Raw genomic sequence first — 20508 nt, 5'->3', positions numbered from 1 at the left:
TTACTGAGCATAACACCCTCAAGGTTCATCTATGTAGTAGCAGGTGTCCGAATTTTTTTCAAAGCTGAATAATTCCATTGTATATATATATCATGATTTATTTATCTGCCAGTGGGCATTTGGGTCCTTTCTACCTTTTGGCTACTGTGAGTACTGCTTTGAACATTGGTGTACCCAATAGACTTTTTCAAAAAATGAACAATAGACTTCTTTTAAACCTTATTTTTTTTTCTACAAAAATTTAGGCAGGGTTGTAAATTCTTCCTGTGTTGTTTTGACGTTCTACGCATTGTACCTAGAACATCCATATAGAAACTACCCATAGTTCCCAAGGGTGGACTGGAGTTGGCCTGTGAGATTTTTCACTCACTGCCCCTCCTCCATCCCATCCTGTACAGGCTGAACATAGGGCAGATTATGTCTTGGAGCATCAGTTGTCTCAGACCTGCAGCTCTGCTGAGACACAGCAGAAGGGTGACCCCAGTGGCCCCAGACTGCACCATGCTTACCGAGGACTTGGTTACACCCAAACACCCTGCACCCCCCTTTGTTACCATTATTTTATCATACTGAGATAAAACCACCAGTTTTCTTCTGACTCACCATGTTTCTGATAGAGCAGAGGTTGGGGACAGCTGAACAGAACAGCTTCAAGTACAGAGAATACTGGTGGTAACTTTTCTTCCTGAAACTGAAAGTTAACTTAGCAATTAGGCATGTCCAGCTCTTCCTGGGGTCAGTATCTCCCCACCTATGGTGATCATAAAACTCCTAAGATACACATGGCCTCAGGGATCTGGTAAGGGGAGCAGTAGGATGACAGAGTGCACCTGCCCCAGCCTCATAGCACATTGAGTACCATTTTGTGGCTTTTCCATAAGACCCAATCGGAATGGGGAAGTGGGAGAGGGGGAGAGAGTCCATTTTCTACTCACTCTTATGCTCATTATAGACAGTGGTACTTCATGTTCTTAAGTTGCCAAATAAATCTGCATTTGTAATTATAGAGGATAATTTATTCATCATATTTCTCCTAAATAAAATTAAAAATTAAATCTGTTGGCCTTTATCAAAGACAACTCTAAAGTTGTAATGAAGAACCAATCATTTTATTAATTTTAACACATCCCTCCCTTAAAGACTCTATTCCCTATACTGAATGTCTGTCAAAGACATCAGAAGTTTTTTTTTTTTGAAGAAAATACTAAATGTTGATAGATTTTAACATGTGGGACACATAATTTAGGAGATAGAATAAAACGTCTCACTATTTCTAAAGATTACTCGGGTGGATTAATGAAAAAACTATCAGAAGACTAACAGTTCTAATATCAAGTGTGAACTGATACATTTATTAGCCTCCTTTAGTGTGGACTATTCTCAGAGAATGGTGAAAAACTAAAGACATCTTATATTCTTTCCCTGGTTCCTTTAGTATTTACCTTCCCCCCCACCTTCATTTCACAAATGTACGTATTCTGACATATGCATCTGTGTTAAACTCATTTGTAAATTACAAAATTATCTCCAAGAGCCATCTCTACAGAAGATAAATTTTTTAATAAAGCCTTTGGAAACTAATACCAAAGGTAAAAGTGTTTTAACGTGTGATGGCTTTTCAACTAATACATTGATTCTTGAGAAATTGGTGAAGTATATTCCAGTCTGGATGGAACTGTGTTAACAGTAGTAGCAACATGATCTTTCTTTTTTGGTTCGGTAGCATTCCTTTGACATTTGTTGTGTTTGCTTTAAAAATGGAAAGAGATTGTTGGGCCTTTAATGGTACATGTGAAGTGTTTTCAAGAAAGTTAACCTGGAAATACTTCATGTTTGCACACAGATAGCAGTGGTAAATGTGGCTTCTGTGGAGAGCCTTTTAAGAATCTGAGTAGATTTTCATTAGGTTGAAGTTCCTTAGGACAGAAGACAGATGGATCAATTAGGAAAAAGGTTTTCTGTTGACCTCTTGTCTACAGGTCACCCCACCTTCCCAGGATCTGTTTTCCTGTTCACTTGAACCTCCTTCAGGAAAAGGCAAGGGTAAATGAAAATGAGGCCTGTGGCCCTGCTTCCAGACTGAAATGAATGGCCTTCTACAGTCTCTGTCAGCTTAGTCATTGGAAAATATAAAGCTATGAGGTTGCCCCTCTCCACACATCCAGCCTCAGTGTCTTGACCCTGCCAGTTATTCTTGGCTGTGGTCTTTAGTGTCCTTTTTGTCCTCTGACTGTATCCACCTGCCCACATAGGCTTTGCGTTACAGATCATAATCATTTTTTTCCCCTTGGGAGTTTAAAGTAGGTGGTTGAAAACACCCATCTCTCAAGCTGCACTCTCCATCATTTAGATGGTTTTCAGGTCCCGCTCACTGTTTTCACTGCTATTTTCAGTCCCGCTCACTGTTTTCACATGACGGAGTATGGATGGTATGATTGAATTCTGCCTCCCAAGTTCCTTGCGGGTCCGGAGGCAGTGCAACCTGTATTCGAAAGAGAAGGACTTACACTCAGTTATTAGCTTCCCCGGGGAAAGTCCCATTTCCAAAACGTAAGGCAGTTCTCTGATTCCTCCCCTACAAGGCTCTGCGCCCTGAGCTCCACCTGCTGTAATCTCAGAAGCAAGCAGAGCAGGGCAGGACATGGTGAGCTGGTGAGCGGATGCCCAGCCCTGTCGCCCACTTGCTCCATTCACATCGGACAGCCCCCTCAGCTCTGCCAGCCACTCCTCCCATCCACACTCCCGAATCCCCCTTTGTCTCATTATCCCCACCAAGTCTGGTAGAGCCTTTCCTAGTCTTTGCTGATAGAGGCACTGTGTTTTCAGCCACTTTTCTATGTTTCAGATTTTTCATACTCCTTTTTAAACATACTAAGAATAGAATCTACGTTTATAGAGAACTCTCTGGAATAATCCTTACACAGCATGGTAATGTTCAGCTTCATACCTATGGTGGATAAGAGTCTTTTTAAAGAGGAGCAAGACTTTCAGGGGTGCCCGGGTGGCTCAGTTGGTTGGGCGTCCGACTCTTGGTTTTGGCTCAGGTCATGATCCCGGGGTCATGGGATCAACCCTGAGTGTCAGGCTCTGCACTGAGCATGGTGCCTGCTTAAGTCTGAATCTCTCTCTCTCTCTCTCTCTCTCTCTCTCCTTCTTAAAAATAAATAAAGAGGAGCAAGACTTTCATAAACTAATAATACCATCATAGAGAAGAAGCAGTAAGAACCCTATATGCAAAAGTGATTCTGGTCAAGCATCCATGATAAGACTTTTCTGATTCTGTTCTAAAATAGTATACAGGCTTATCAATTTTTGTCATCCATTCTTTCACCAATAATTACCAAACCTTAAGAGTGTCCTTTGTACCAGGCCCTGTGTCCTGTGTTGGGGATACAAACACTAGAAAGTCCATGCCTTGAAGGGCTTATGGTCCAGTATATTTTGATTAAAATAAAGGTTTCGGCATTCAGAATACTCAAGGAGTGGAATGTTCTAGTTTTCCATACTTCCTTGTTAACTTTTTCCTTCCTGTGCACACCTCACAGTGGGCTCTCAATAAGTATTCTCTTCTTACCATAGTGCATTTATACAGAATTGATGACTGTGGCCTCTGTACTGTTAATTTCTTTATTTTCCTTGAAATGTGCATCTTCTTTTTTTTTAAGTGAGATATAACTGACATATACCATTTTATTAGTTTTAGGTGTACAAAATAATGACTCAATATTTGTATATATTGTGAAATTATCACCACAGTAAGTGTAGTGAGCATCCATCACCATATTTTTTTAATGTTTATTTATTTACTTTTGAGAGAGAAATTGAGAGCAGGGGAGAGGCGGGGCGGGGGGAGAGAATTCTAAGCAGGCTCTGCAATGTCAGCACAGAGCCTGATGTGGGGCTTGAACTCACAAACTGTGAGATCATGACCTGAGCCGAGATCAAGAGTTAGATGCTCAACCAATTGAGCCACCCAGGCTCCCCATTCATCACCATATATAGTTACAATTTTTTTTTCTTATGATGAGAACTTTTAAGATCTACTCTCTTAGCAACTTTTAAATATGCATTACAGTATTGTCAACTATAGTCATCATGGTATACATTACATCCTCAGGATTTATACCTAGAAATTTTTACCTTTTGGCCACCTTTATCCACTTTGCCCACCTCCACTGTCCTCTGGCAACCACCAATATGTTCTATTTTGGAGTTTGTTTGGTTTTTAATTCTACACATAAGAGAGATCATGCTGTATTTGTTTTCTCTATCTGACTTATTTTCCTTAGCACAGTGCCCTCAAGGTCCAAACATGTTGCAAATGGAAGGAATTCCTTCTTTTTTACATCTGAGTAATATTCCATTTTGTTTATACTGTGTATATGTACATATATACACACACAGTATATGTTTTATATATATTATATATTTATAGTATTTTATATACTATAGAGTAATATGCTATAGTATATCATGGTATTACATAGTGTTAGTAATATACCATAGTATGTAATATGTAATATACCATAGTATGTAATATACCATAGTATGTAATATAGTATGTATATAATATATATAATATTACATAGTATTATAGTATATGTATAATGTATATTTTATAGTATATATATATATAATACATATAGTATTTTATGTATATAGAATGTGCATGTGCATATATATATGTGTGTGTGTATATAAAATGGTTTTTCTTTATTCATTCACCCATGAACTTAGATTGTTCCATGTCTTGGCTGTTATAAATAATGCAGTGAATGTGGGGTGCAATATCTTTTCAAGATAGTGAGTTCATTTCCATTGGATAAGTACCAGAACTGGGATTTCTGGATCACATGGTAGTTTTACTTATGCTGCTAATTTCTTTCATCTACTCTCTATTAAATTTCCTTCAGTCCAACAGAGCAGAGAGGTTGATACTAATGGACGTTCATATATCCAGGTGTATATTTTTTCATTTGGACTTGAGCTACGTTAAGAAATAGTCACTCCTCTGTTTTCCCTGCCTCGTCAGTGTGCATTTTACAAAAAGCCGACTAGTGAGCACATGTGGTAAACACACTATCATGACGGTGATGACAGTTGCTCGTGTTATGCCACATATTTTAAGTGTCCCACTGAGAATCAAAGCTCTTTTGTGGTAAAAGTTCAGTCCGGCATTTATTGGATACAAATAATGATGCTGTTTGTTGTTTATACTCAAGGCTTAACGTGACCTGGTCTTTGTTCTTTTTGGATCTGAACATAAATTCAAAAAAAGGTCTCGCAGCAGTTACACAGAAACTTGTAGTTCAAGAGAGGTTTTTAATATTTTTTATAAGGGAACAAAACATTGAGTACTCTGAAATTAGTGGTTTAACTAGTCAAAAAAAAATCTCTTTCAAAGGATGTATTTCTTTTTGATAACCTCATTAGCTTTCTTTATAGATGCAATGTATGTATTATAAAGCTCTAGGCAATTTTTAACTGCCTGAGTTTATTAACAAGCAATTTTGGGCTAACCTCTAGAATCCCCAGCATTTTCAGAAAATGGAAAAAAATCTACTCACATAACATTTCTGTCTGGATTTTTTTTTTGTGTGGTGGCGGTGGTGTTGGGGTGCTTAAATAGAATATTTCCATGCAAGATCTTTTGTTACAGAATCCTTTTTTAAAAAGGAAATGTCCTGGGGCACTGGGGTGGCTCAGTCAGTTAAGCATCTGAGTCTTGATATCAGTTTAAGTCATGATCTCACAGTTGTGAGATTGAGCCTCGAGTCAGGCTCCCCACTGAGTGTGGAGCCTGCTTGGGATTCTCTCTCTCCCTCTCTGCTCCTCCCCTGCTCACTCACATGCTCTCTCTCTCCAAATAAATAAACATTTTTAAAATAAATAAATAAAAATTAAAAAGGAAATGTCTTTATAAGGGAAACTATACTTTTTTTTTAAATATTTATTTGAGCAGAGTGCAAGTGGGGGAGGGTCAGAGAGAAGGGGACAGAGCTGACAGGCTGACAGCAGCAAGCCCGATGTGGGGCTCAAACCCACGAACTGTGAGGTCATGACCTGAGCCGAAGTCGGAAGCTCAACTGACTGAGCTACCCGGGCACCCCAACCATTTTAAATTCTAAACTATTGCAAAAGACAATATCCCAAATATTAGTTGTTGTAAGTTCTTAAACGTTGTTTGCTGTATTGCTGTCCTTGCCACAGTTCGGGGAGCTAGAATAGGATAACTCTTACTCTTGGGGTATCATTTCCTCATATTTTCATTCTGATTGAAGACATCTGTTTTCCTTTGACTTAGAATCATGCAGCTCTAAAAAACAATAGGGAGACTGTGTATCTCATGTACTATAGGACTCTTGTTTTTAGATTTGGGGTCATTGCCGACTGAATTCTGACTGTGGTATTCATGTGCATTTTCTTTTCTCTGCCTTTATGTTTCTTTGGTTCCTACATCACTTGATGTCCCCCAAACGGGCTGGTATTTTAGAATAGCAACGTCTGACTTCTTTCATTCTGCGGGTGGAAGCACTGCCTGGTTGGCTCCAACTTTTGGAATGGGAATCTGACGCTCATTGTGTCGCTCTGGCAGAGGGAGTGGGAGCCACCTGCCGGGGTGGCGTGGTTCCCACACACAACATGACGTGCCAGCTTCAAGGCAGCAAAGATGCCAGGCATCGAGTGCTGAAGAGGGGAGCTCATACAATGCGATGCTTTCACTGAAAGAAGATCTTCCCACCAGAAAGTAGTACCAGCTCCGAAGCACATGCTTCATTAAATTGATCACATCTGTTGGCACTTGTGGGTGTTAGCACTGACAAGTGTCTCTCTGTTAGTGCATTTTGGGTTTTTTTTTTTCTTTTTTTCTTTTTTGGCCTGTGCTTCCTCCACTCTATTAGCCTTTGCCTCATTTATCTAAGTGATTGTATTATCTTAGATAATGCAGACATAGACTGAGACAAACATTCTCGAGGCCAGTTTATGAAGCTCTGGATCATAAACTGTTGATGTTTCCTAAAGCCGCATAATTATCCTAGAGCAAGGTGTCTTCCTACGTGAGGAGAGATGTCACATGGTATAAGAATGGTTCCTTTTCTCCTTCTCCTGGGTCATTGGTGGTTGCAATTTAGCAGACTGGCTGGAGATGAGACAGAGGACTCTGGGTAAACGCAACATCCTGAGATGCTCGCATGTAGCTACGTACCAGTTAGATTTCCCTATTTGGGGAGGATTGTTTTGAATAAAAATATTCACAAATACAACCACACTGGAGGTGACATCTGGCTCTCAGAATTTATGGTTACTGTTTGTAACAGCTATGGATTTAAAATTAACACGGTCAACTTTTGCTGTGCCTTTTTAATATTCCTTGTGTAATTTTTTAAATGTTTAATTCCAGTATCGTTGACATACAGTGTTATATTAGGCTTATGTAATTTTTTTAACTTTTTTTTTTTAAAGAGTCTCTTACATGATGGGGATTTTTCCATTGTGAGGAAATTTAAAGACATTAATGTCAAAAGATGTGACTTCTGGCTGTATTTTTGTTCACATTGAAAGTGAATTGTTAACTTTTTTGTATTAAATTGAATATCATAATTCCATAACAAATGTGGTAATATAAGACTTCTGGTAGACATAGAAATAAATGAAATTATTGATTCCGCAAATACCTATTGAGCACCAGCTGTTGGAGGTAGCCTATCATTATCTGTTTCAGCTGTCCTATTAAAATGTTCAAACTTGGAAATAAAAAAATGGCTTTCATTAGTTAATAAGTTAATTTCATTAGTTAATAAGAGCATACCCAAAAAAATGCAAAGCTCAAATTCATCTAGAGATGCTATATCTTGGCAACTATTAGCATTGGTCACCTTGACAAATCAAGACTCAAAAAGGAGTCTTGAGTCTGAGGAATTACGTGGGTAAAACTATGCTAGAGCAGGCCATATTACTAGAAGTGCACTAGGCTGGGCTGTCCCCAGACTCAGAACCAGTTTCCCAGTTGAGTATTTACTTTTTATAAGGCCCTCCTTGACCACTCCCATACTGGAAATAGTGCCAATGGTATGTACATTGGCGTTTTAAGACATCAGTTAAATTAAGCTTTCCAGTTTGAATACTGGAAAAAGTGAAATGTGTGTGCATGAATAGTCCTATAACTCCTGATAACATGTCAAGTGGCCAATCTGGGAGGGGGTTGCAAGAGAAAGATTTAAATAGACAAGCTCACTTCATATTTTCTGAGTTTTCGAAGGCAGACTTGGAATACAATTAAAGCCATGAGCAGATCATTTCATCTGTGAGCTGGGTCTCTGAGCACATGATATAGACAGTGCTGTGCAGTAGGAACACAGGATGAGCCATGCACGTAATTTTTAAATGTCTAGTAGCCACATTATAAAAAGATGCAGTTGGATGAATTTTAACTGCAGTTTTTAGCCAGATGTATAAAAAATACTATAATTTCAACATGTAAAAATCAGTATAAAAATTATGAAATATTTTACATTTTCTTTTTTCATACTGAGTCTTCAAAATCGGGTGTGTATTTTATACTTAACAACGCATCTCACTAGGGACCAGACACATTTCAGGTGCTCATTAGCTATAATGCCTACTCTTCTGAACAGTGTAGTCTAAGATTTGATTTTCTGAATATAAAGCCATCCATAGGTTTGTAACTGACAACTGAAATTTTGCATTTGACCAGAAACTGCCACTGTTGAGAAGTGGCATAATATTTAAAAATCACTGTAACTTAAGAAATTTCTTCAGCAAAGAAACGTTGTCTTTCGCATGCTTTTTACCAGACATGTCTGCACAAAATCATAAGAGGTAAGTAGAGAGTGGAAATCTTCCAAAAGAATCGTGATAGAGGATTTGAGAGGTGTGAGGTGTCCAGGTCCCTTGCAGAAATTTGGGGTTTGAGAAGTGTGGTGAAAGTATGGAGTGAGATTAGGAAGAAGGTTATCAGTAAATGTGAAAGCTGTGTTTTCTATGCAAGTTATTTTTCTGTATTCAGTGAAATCTCTGATTTTGCCATCTAAGGAGAAAACCATTTTAAATTCCAGACAAGTGGAACCTGAGCCCATTACTTTCACATCTCCATACTCATTTAACTTTGTGTTAATGGAGTGCTTCAGAAGCTGTCCTTTGGGTGTTTTAATGGAGGAACTGGGAATTTTTTTCCTATCCAAGCCACTGGTCCATGATAGGGGGAAATTCATCCAGGTTACACAGTCAAGTAAAATACAAGCTAATTCAGTTTTTTAGGAAGGAATGTAAAATGGTCAAGGGACCTTCTTTAAATGTTAAGAATAGGGAGCATCACATTGGGAAGTCATTATGTTTTATTAAGAGTTAGAAACACACACACACACACACACACACACACACACACACACACACACACACACGAAGAGTTACAAGCATAGGGGCACCTGGGTGGCTCAGTCGTTAACCATCAGACTCTTGATTTCAGCTCAGGTCATGATCTCATAGCTCGGGAGATCAAGCCCCACGTTGGGCTCTGTGCTGACAGCATGGAGCCTGCTTGGGATTCTCTCTCTCCCTTTCTCTCTCTCTCTGGTCCTCCCCTGCTCCCACACTCACTCTCTCTCTCTCTCTTTCTCTCTCTCTCTCTCACTCTTTCTCTCTCTCAAAATAAATGAACTTAAAAAGAAAAGTTACAAATACAGATTGTGGGAATGAGGAAGCTTAGAAAAAGCCAGTCCAGGCGGTGGGGGAGAGGTCCATTTGGTTTCTAGTGAACCATCAAATCTAATGCTTAGTGGACGTGGAAGCAGCATGCTGAGACGAGGGACCCCAGCACATCTCCCGAGCTGCCATAGTGCCCGTCCCATTGTGAGCCCTGAGGGGCACAGGAGCCTGGCTGGGGGTCATTTACCCTTTTATCTGTGGAGAAGACCCCATGGTAATACATGAGTTCTTATAATTAAAGACATTTAATTACCTACCCACTGCTAATATGAGAAAATCCTGAGAGTGGTTTGATGCAGACTCAGGAGGATGTGTTATGGGAGAAAAGCTCAGTGGACCATATGTCCACAGCATGGAGAGGACAAGCCTTAAGGGTGTTATCTGCCATCCATCTCCATCATATGGCAGAAGGTTACAGTGCCTTGTGAGCTGTGACCACCTCCATTCTGCCAGCTGAACCCCTGGGCTGAGCTGCTGACACTTGTGAGGCCTTTCCTAAAATCATAATTTAAAAGGAGTTGACCGAGGGACACCTGGGTGGCTCAGTCAGTTAAGCATCCAGCTTCAGCTCAGATCATGATCTCACAGTTCATAGGTTCCAGCCACATGTCGGGCTCTGTGCTGACAGCTCAGACCCTGGAGCCTGCTTCGGATTCTGTGGCTCTCTCTCTCTGCCCTTCCCCGCTGGTGCTCTCCCTCGCTCTATCAAAAATAAACAAACATTAAAAAAAAAATTAGAATCACCTGGAAGGCTAGTTAAAAGGGCAGTTGCTGGGCTCCACCATCAGGTTTCTGATTGCACAGCTCTGGGTGGGGCCTGAGACTCTGAATTTCTAACAGGATCCAAGGGCAGGTGCACGGACCACACAGTGTCATTACCCTGGTTCAGGGCACTGGTCCCAAGTGTGGGTGATTTCTGCCCCACTCTTCCCAGGGGTGTTTGACAAAGCCTGTGGCATGCTTGGTTGTCACAACTGAGGGCTGGGAGGGCTGCTGGCATCTAATGGGTGGAAGCTAACGAGGCTGTCAAACATGCACATAGTTAAAAAATTAAGGATATGTGAAGGGCTGTACAGTGGGAAAGCATAGACTTTATCCCTCTGCTGCCCAAATTTTCTTCTTAGAACTGTTCAGAAACAACTGTGGTTGGTTTCTTGTGTGTTTTACAGATATGTTTTGCATTTACAACCATGTTTCTATAATTTTTAACACAAATGGCCAGGCATTTCTGTATAGTTTTTCTCCTCTCAAATATATCAGTAGGTAGATAACGTTGCTCCCATTTTATAGATGAAATCGTTGAGACTGTGAGTGGAAGTAATTTGCTCAAGGTCACATAGTAAATGGCAGAGCCGGATTTTGGGCCAAGAGTTCTGGTTTTGATCAGAACTGAACCAAGATTCATAGGAACCCCAGGCAAGCTAATGGTTTGGCCTTCCAAGCAGGTTTGCTTTGCCCTACTTCAAACCTATGTCTTTTTTAAATGTGTACCATCTATGTGGATGAGGTGGTGAGGGCCTTACAAAGGACATGGGGCCTCTCCTCTCCAGCAGTTCAGCCCTGGCCCCAAATTGCAGATATCACCCACCAAATAGTATAAAGCCAGACCCTACCTTGGCTGGAGGCAGTTCAGGGACCATCAGTTTTAACTCAAGGTCAGTCCCACCCCAGGCTCCTTACTACAGAGTTCCCATTTCTAAAGATGTTCTGGCTTGAAGCCCCATGCAGGTTGGCAGCCCAGCCCAGCCTGGCCTGGGCCTTTACCTGGACTTCTGTGCCTACAGTTGTAGGCTTTCTCAGGGCAGCTCAGGCATTGCCATCACCACTGTGGTGATAGCAGCAGTCACTGCTGGGGCCATCCTATAATCAGATGCAGTGCTTACACTCTCAGTGGGACTTCTCAACACAGCCTGTCAGAGTGGCCTGTTAGGTGGCTGGCAGGTCAGGAAGTAGGAACTTGCCCCATAGGGAGTCTGCAATGAGATATCTTGGTGGCCAGGCCTTCATTGCGGTGCCTCCAACAGGCTGTGGGTACCTGCTAGGATGTGCCTTGAGAGTGGGTATGTATATCATTTAGACGGTGCTGTTTAACCAGAAATGCAGAGTGTAATACACTTGCCCACAGAGAAATGCTATCAGAAGACCAACCTCTTTTTAAATCGTGGCTATTTAGAGCACATGCTTAGGATTTTAGTCCCTGGTGCTACCAGGGCTAAGCTGTGTTGCATGATGTTTATGTCTGTCATTTCTCTATCAGCAGGTAACAAGGAGGGAACACATTCTACGTTCTGGGTGTTGCTGAGTATCCTCCTGGGAGCGGTGGCCATGCTGTGTAAAGAGCAAGGGATCACTGTGCTGGTAAGACCTGAGATGCAGTCAGGGCCTGCCCCTCCCTCTGCCACAGTAGAGACGTCTCGGGCTAGCCCTGCCTCTGTGACTTCCTTCACTTCTCAACCCCATTACCAGCCAGTCAGGGACCCTTCTATCAGTTACTTATGCTTTTAGTACATGTAGTGTTTCATGGAAATGGACTGTCTCAGTTGACTATCATTAGCAACCGGTGGGAAACGGAAAGTGGGAAGTTCTTACAGACAGTGATTAGCTCTCTCATGGAGGGGTGCCGTAGAAAAAGAGAAAAGAACAGTTTCAGTTTTCCGGGGTGCTGTCCTATTGCCGCACTTCGAGATACAGCAGTGGGCTGACGCCATCAATGCTTCTGGTCCTGATTAAAGAAGTATTGAGTGTATGTTGTGCTTGGCCTTGACTGGAAATATCAAAGAGGAAAGGAGGGGTCCTGAAGAGTAGAGGCCTCCACCTCCTATGTCTGATCAGAATCGAAGCCCCAGGAAGGGAGAGGCATTGAAATTCACTTTCCTTTTCTTCCATCGTAGCCAGTTGTATGCTTGACGTTATTAGAGGAAAACTTAGAAATTAGGGCTATGATCAGGGGTAGAGAAACGGAAACAAAGATATGGGATTTGCATGGCCCAGATAGGAATAACCTGGGAAAGAAAGAGCAGATAAATCTATATGGGGTTTGATGTAAGTCAAAGCAAAGATGAAAGAGTTTATGAGGCTCAGTCTAGAAGATGAAGGTTAGCTAGCTAAGAAATGGCGCAGAAAGAATTACTGCACAAAGATACTTGAACTTCACGGGTTATTATTTTTTTTAAGTTTGTTCCAAGCCGATGTTTTTCAATCTCAGCATTATTGATGTTTTGGGCTAGATCATTCTTTTTTATGGGAGGGTTGTCTTGTGCACCGTAGCAGGTGTAGCAACATCCCTGGCCTCTACCCCTAAATTCCAGTAGGACTGCCTTGACTGTGACAACTTAAAATGTCTCTAGACATTGTCAAGCATCCCCCGGGTGGCAGAATCATCCACTACTCTAAACCTTTGCTTCGCAAAGACCAGTAGTATCAATACCATCTGGGAGCTTATTAGAAATTTAGGATCTCTAACCCCACCCCAGGCCTGCTGAATCAGAATCTCCATGTAACAAGGTCCAAGGTGGCTCCCATTAATGTTTGAAAAGCACTAAAGGTTGAATTTATGTGACTAAAGATACTAAAGATATGGTAAAATTTAGCTGTTTTCAAACATTTGATTAGAATGTGGACATTTTGATGATGTATTTAAATGGGCAGTTGGAGAGTGCCAAAATTCTTTTTGGCTCAGTCCTTGTAATGATGTGATCCCCTCACCCCTTGGTGACTCATAGGGAGAAAAACAAATGGTATAAGACAGTGGCAGCTCAACAGGAAGCTTCTGCCTTCTAGAAGATGGTTTACACCCGGGGAGAAATGGTCTTCTGTGACCCACTAAAATCCTGTATCACATGAATGAATAAAATCAGAATTCTTTGAAATGATTAACCCAGTGCTGGCCTGTGTATTAGATAATTAATGGCTTCCAGCATTTATGGGAGAGGGTTAAGTAGGGATCCTTGCTCTAAAAGCCACAAATTACCACTGGCTTCTGATGATTTATGATTTTCTTCACCGCAAAGCCCCACATCAAAAAGACCAAAGTCATTTAGGGGGAGCTTTAACCACAGATGCCATATGCACTGACCACTTTAGATTGGTCAGGGAGTTCCACAAGTTGACCTTGCCTACAGCGGTGACGTCTACAGAAAGTCCATTGCAGGGCAGAGAAGGGAATCCAAGGCCCATCTAGCCTGGCAAAAGCAGCCCTCGCCTTCTGGAAAGAAACTATTTTGGGTCTACTGGAAGCTACCAGCGGAAGTGGAGCTGCATCACATCCCAGACACTGGCTTCACGTAATGGAAGTTATTTGTTGTTCACCTCGTAGCTGTGGGTGGAGGTGGCTGTTGTCCACACAGTGGACACTAGCTGGTGCAGGTTCTGCCCTCTGGAGTGTGTAGTTTCCACCATTGCCCTGATGGTGTCCATCACAGCCAGCCAGAAGGGGAAACCAAGTGACGGAGTGTGCCCAGGTTATAAGCAAACCTCCAAAATAATGCATAAGCGCTTTGAGCCACGTTCTAGAGGCTGAAACTCAAGTCACATGACCACACGTAGCTGCAGGGCTGGCTGGGAAGTGCTGCTGGGCTGTGTGCCCAGCAAGATCTGAAAACCAGCGGACAGCCAGGAGTCTGCACCTGAGAGATCCAGAGCCCCATCAGAGATGATTTCTTATGTTGTGCCCCTGCTATTACTACACGTGCTGAAATCAGTCAGCGTTTGGCATTCTTGAGGTGTGACTAATTACTTACATGGCTCGGTTTTCGAGGTTGACGGCTGCCTTTATCTTCTGAGGCATAATTACTGTGCAGGTAACCCCTCTGTTAAGCCACTAAGAGACTATTTTATAGTAAAAGAAAAAAAAATAGGCAAGAGGGACCTCTGGAGAACTTCTCCTGGGAACCCCAAATTTCCAGCTATCCTGAGTCCTGAAACTACTCTTCTGTGCAGACTATGAAATTATGACCAACAGGGATCTACTAGGTAGGAAATCTGATACACCATCATGAGCCGATTTCATAAGAACAATAGTGGGGTGTCTGTTTTACAGCTGGAGACGTCTCCCGTGATTATCTTAGCCACTGCAATTCTTGTCGAGATTCAGTAATAAAATTGTGAAGTGTAATTGCCACCTAATCAGAGCCAGGCTCTCCCTCACTGATTGCCTTGCTTTGCTTCCTCAGGGTTTGAATGCAGTCTTTGACATCTTGGTGATAGGCAAATTAAATGTTCTGGAAATGGTCCAGAAGGTACTACATAAAGACAAATCATTAGAGGTGAGTATATACTTTTTGTCTCCAGCCCAGACATGGAAAATGTCAAGTACCAGCTGATTTAAAACGCCATTTTCAAAATATTTCTCGCCGTTTTGAATTTGAAAATAGCTAGCCCTTTTCAGCACAGCAGCAGAGCAGTTCGGGCAGAAGTGCTGCACACGTGCGCTGAGCTCGGCTGAGCTTTTATTTGAAAACCCATGACATCAGGGGCTTTGCGTTGACCTTTCAGAACCTTGGCACGCTCAGGAATGGGGGCCTCCTCTTCAGGATGACCCTTCTGGCCTCGGGAGGAGCAGGGGTGCTCTACATGCGCTGGAAAATCATGGGCACCGGCCCCCCGGCATTCACCGAGGTGGACAATCCCGCCTCCTTCGCCGACAGCATGCTGGTCAGGGTGAGTGCTGAGCCTGTCCTCCACTTGTGTCTTCTCTGTCCACTAGCTTTCAGAACCTTTGTCCCCCTCTTCTGACTTCCCAACACGCCCACAAAATCCCTAATCAATGGAACACCTCCAATTTTGTTTGCTCTCACTAAGGATATTCTCGGATGAAACCAGATTTTGATTAAGGGATCGATCGAGAGGGTGTGAGTCCCTTGTATTTCCATTCTAATCAAAACTAAAGAGAAATGGTTCTTTCAAATATCAGCTTTCCTGCCAGCCTCACTAAAGTGTCCCCCGACCCCATTACTGTTGTGGTAAAGGAAATTGATGTAGTGGGATTAACACAAAATCTAACTGCATCGGTAATATATCTTTAAACGTCTGACAGTATCCAGACACTATTTCTTGTAAAGGTTTGCTTTTTCTGAAGGCAAGGTGTCAAGCCACAAATTCTTAGTGGTGCATTTCATAGAGATAGAAATCAAAAGGGGGAAAAACCTTCTCCTTAAATTGTCAGACACATAGGTGAACCCTGGGCCTCAGATTTCCTGGGTCACAGACTTTGGGCATCACTAAGTAAATGGGGCACATTTTGACCAGAAATATAACAGATGTATAGCAGAGTCTGGTGGCTTTGCTGTATTTTTCTCTATTACAGTCTGAACACATTTAATAGATTGCAAACTACAGTCCCACGTCCAATGTAGAAATTGACATTTTATTTTATACAACTGCTCTCCTTGAACAGAAGCCTAAGGATGCCTCAAAAGTGAAGTTATAAGGTATGTGTATATATACACACCCATATACATATATATGGGTGTTATATATACATATATGTATATATGTAGAAGTTCTGTATCAAATGAGTGTTTGTTTTCCTTTTGACTGACAGGCCATAAACTATAATTACTACTATTCATTGAATGCCTGGCTGCTGCTGTGCCCCTGGTGGCTGTGTTTTGATTGGTCAATGGGCTGCATCCCCCTCATTAAGTCAGCCGGTGACTGGAGAGTAATTGCACTGGCAGCACTGTGGTTCTGTCTAATTGGCCTAATATGCCAAGCCCTGTGCTCTGAAGACAGCCACAAAAGAAGGTAAGAGGCAGCACTGAATTTTAACTTCCACACTGGGCTGGATCAGAGCATTTTGCTAAATCCATTTTGCACTGATCATTTTAACAATTTTGTGGAAGTAACATCTAAGGACATTTATTTCCAAAACGCATTTATGCCTAGGATGAGTTCCATCCATTTGGAATCCATTGCTGGCTTCAAGTAGTGGGGAGTGAACTTGGAGGAGGGGAACGGATGACTGCTCTGTCTCCCCCTCCCACCTTTCCCTTGAAGTAGCATCTTGAGATCCTTTTCTCTGTAGGTGGTAAAGAGTAATTTATGGTCAGAACAGAGAGTGTAATTGATGTGTGCTGTGCCCATCATTTCACAATTCTCCTTCAAAAAATTCTGGTGGATGTTCTAGTGATTCCTTCTGTTGTTGTTTAGTAGAAAATAAACCGCTGCTCCAAAGAGACTATTCTTTCTCACAGAGAGAGAGAGAGAGAGAGAGAGAGAGAGAGAATAAAAGGTTATTGAGAAAATAATGGAGGTGGGGGAAACAAATGTGTTTCCTGAGAAAGAAGACTATTTAAGGTAGTTGATTCCCTTTAAGCATATGTGTTTAGGGAATTAGATTAGTAATTTCTTAGAATAAGTTTTGTTTTTAAAGCTTAATTATTTATTTTGAGAGAGACAGCATGAGCAGGGGAGAGGGAGGGAGGGAAGGAGAGAGATAGAGAGAGAGAGAGAGAGAGAGAGAGAGAGAGAGAGAGAAAGAAATGAGAATTCCAAGCAGGCTCTGCACTGTCAGTGCAGAGCCTGATGCGAGGCTCAATCTCACAAACCATGAGATCATGCGTGACCTAAGCCGAAATCAGGAGTTGGTCGCTCAACCTCCCGAGCCACCCAGGCACCCCCAAAATAAGTTTTAAGTTTACCTGTTAAATTGGTTCATAATTCTACTAACTTTAGCCCCAGTTCACCTATACACATGCAATAATGATTTTGCCTTGTTTTGTTTTGTTTTTTTAAGTACTGAAGGCACAGGGTCCAGGAAGGAGCCACCAAATTTGACCTAGCTTCTTAATTTATCCTCTTGCATCATATGGGACATCGGAAATGTTGCCTAGTTCCGGAAGCTCTCTGTTGCTCAGCTTTCTTTTTGCTTGAGTGAAATATGTGGTGACATAGCACCCAAAAATGATTGCAATTTTGTTTATTTCAGATTTTATAAAGCTTAAACTAGTAAAGTATTATTATTCCTGTTAAGGTTGGAGAGGGGATTTTTTTTTTTCCCATGAAAACTATAGTGGACTAATTGGGACCAAAATACCCACTGATCTATTCAATGCCTACATGGTTTGAGGGGGGTTAGGAGTAAGTGAATTAATAAGGGCTCACAAAGTGTGATCATTCTAACCTTACTTGTATGGATTGAGCACCTTACAAGTCTTGTCCATATGCTTGATGCTAAACTAAGTGCATTAGTGAGATTTTATGACTTATCCTAATACTGCCAGGCTAAATCCTCTTTACTGATGACATTTCTCTGCTACTGCTGGTACCTTTTCCCAATTGATGACTTAAAAAAAAAAAACACAGCCTTTATCACTAATTTAATGTTGAGAAGGATTTTTTTTTTTTTTTTGAGAAGTCTGAAAATAGCTATTTTAATTACTTCTCACTTTCCAGGATCCTTACGCTGGGCCTAGGATTTCTCATTATCCCATTTCTCCCTGCAAGTAACTTGTTCTTCCGAGTGGGCTTTGTGGTTGCAGAAAGAGTCCTGTACCTCCCCAGTGCTGGGTACTGCATGCTGCTGACTTTCGGATTCGGAGCACTCAGTAAACACACTAAGAAAAAGGTATTGGCCCAGGGTGGTGTGCCATTCATACCCAAGACGACTGGCTAGACCTTCCTAATGACATTTATGGTATCTCTCTGTTCCTAAGAAATTGATTGCTACTGTCGTACTGGGAATTCTATTCATAAACATGCTGAGGTGCATGATTCGCAGTGGCGAGTGGCGAAACGAAGAACAGCTTTTTAGAAGCGCCCTGTCTGTGTGTCCTCTCAACGCCAAGGTATGTTGACTGCCATGTTTCCTGAGAAAGACCTTCCTAATATATACTTTAAGTTGAACAGCTGAATAAGAAGAAGGTCCCTTTACCTTCACGCAGAAGCTAGCATAAGACCATGACCAAATACTCGGGTTTTTCTTTGGTTTTGTTAATGATTTTGATAAATTCATTACACTTCCAGTTGGCCAAAATAATTCAAAAGAACTCATTAAAACCAGACAGCGTCAGTGAAACTGCAGGTTACTTAAATGACGTTTTGCCCATCTTCCAGTTGGTCCAGTCACCCACTGAAATGGTAGCAGTGAGGTGGCCGCACACATCCAGACTGTGGTTGGGGGAGGGGCAGAGTTTGAACCTCAGAACACGTGCCCGGGCCACCGCCTCAAGTCTTCCTCCGGTCTGTAACTTGAAGATGACTACACCAGTGAACAGGCAGCACTTTGGTTCAGGAAGTTTAAATTACACCGTCTGATGTGCAGTATTACACATTTCTGTTGCCTGGGGCTTCTCTGCTTGTGATTCCTTTTGTCAGATTAGGTAAAAATAAATGTGTAGGCTTGAAAATTGGCAGTGTTTTTGTTGAAGCTGTTTGGTAGGAATGTGTTTCACTTGTATTCTTGATGAATCCAGTCTCTTCATTTAACCAGCTGTGCCTTTTTGGGCAAAACGAAACTGCTTTGAATTCTCAATGCCCTTTTCCATCAAGGGGAGATCATGACTGTCTCCTGGATTTGTTGTGAGGCCTAAATGAAATATGGCATCTGAAGAGCTCTAACATGGTAGTTAGAACATGGTGGGTGCTCAAGAAAGGTTAGCTTTCTGAGGCTCGTTTTAGTTTTGGTTGTCTCCTTAAATGAGAAAATGCTACTTGGTCAAAATGGGAGGCCAAGGGGTTAGATTAGAAGAATCTTCTTTTGGTATAGAGTATTCGTAAATAATGATACATTCTGCCTCTGGTCATCAGAACATGAGTTCCTAGCATGCTTAACTGTGATCCTGTAGGGGGAGAAAAAGAGCTCTCTGGAGTTCTGTCTCATTTCCATAGTCTATATTTAAGAGAAAGCAGGGGCATCTGGGTGGCTCAGTCAGTTAAGCGTCTGACTTCAGCTCAGGTCATGATCTTGCCGTTCGTGAGTTCAAGCCCCACATTAGGCTCTGTTCTGACAGCTCGGAGCCTGGAGCCTGCTTCAGATTCTGTGTCTCCCTCTCTCTGTGCCCCTTCCCTGCTTCTGCTCTCTCTCTCTCCCTCCCTCTCTTTCTCTCTCTCAAAAATAAATGATTAAAAAAATTAAAAAGAGAGAAATCAATGATTTCAGGCAAAATTGTATGAATAAATCTCATGAACGGTTGACATCCTATTGTGATCCTGAAGTGAGGAATAATGTAAAAGGTGCTAACTCTTTGTCTTTTTCTTGGATTAAAAAAAGAAACCTTGTTCATTTTTTATAGTTAAGAGACTTAGATAAAAGAATGCATTCCTTCAAGCTTTTATCCTTAATTTGATTTGCTGACCTATCCATTTATTTCATGCTACTAAAAATAAATTGCCTGTGATTTAATTTCATAAATGTTAATAGATCTGCTTTATTTTTGCTTTTCTGTTTGAATAGCAGTAATTATAGCTTCTATTTATAAAGTTCTTCCCCACAAGGAGCTCAGATTTCTTTGTAGAGGCTCTATAATTAATCTCCATTATCCTCCCTCTAAGGTTTTTAGAGAGAAAGGGTTTATTTTCTTTATTTTTCCAAATGGAAGAAACTGAGGCATAGGAGGATGGAACTGATGTTATCTAGATTAGTAATTTAGGGGGTAGATAGAGACCTGGTATGATGTGCCACCCAGGTTATGCCAGTAAATCAGGGGGAGGGACAACCTAGGTGATGTTCACGCCTATACCTTCCGCCCTAGGATGTGATCTCATATGCTATAGGAAAGAAAGTACGAGATGTGCACACACCACACATATGTAGTTTTCTTTTTTAAATTTAAGACATACATA

The 20508-nt window shown here is 41.5% G+C and overlaps 1 protein-coding gene across 4 annotated transcripts in view; it reads left to right on the top strand.

Annotated features, from left to right (window-relative positions):
• Positions 1–20508, top strand: part of TMTC4 (transmembrane O-mannosyltransferase targeting cadherins 4) — a 64987-nt gene that overhangs the window by 22202 nt on the left and 22277 nt on the right. For 2 of the 4 annotated variants that reach the window (XM_045481325.1, XM_045481345.1), the window contains exons 6-11: positions 11987–12084; positions 14898–14990; positions 15220–15384; positions 16268–16470; positions 18121–18292; positions 18381–18512. In XM_045481325.1, the coding sequence (XP_045337281.1) occupies positions 11987–12084; positions 14898–14990; positions 15220–15384; positions 16268–16470; positions 18121–18292; positions 18381–18512 (863 nt within the window). Of the gene's footprint in view, positions 1–11983; positions 12085–14897; positions 14991–15219; positions 15385–16267; positions 16471–18120; positions 18293–18380; positions 18513–20508 lie in introns of all 4 variants that reach the window. The other 2 variants (XM_045481316.1, XM_045481335.1) reach the window with 1 other exon arrangement.

Source organism: Leopardus geoffroyi, chromosome A1 (genome assembly GCF_018350155.1).
Source record: "Leopardus geoffroyi isolate Oge1 chromosome A1, O.geoffroyi_Oge1_pat1.0, whole genome shotgun sequence".
In the NCBI taxonomy this organism is placed as follows: Eukaryota; Metazoa; Chordata; class Mammalia; order Carnivora; family Felidae; genus Leopardus; species Leopardus geoffroyi.
The sequence above is the reverse complement of the archived record's forward strand: the minus strand, read 5'-3'. Positions and strand labels throughout refer to the sequence as shown.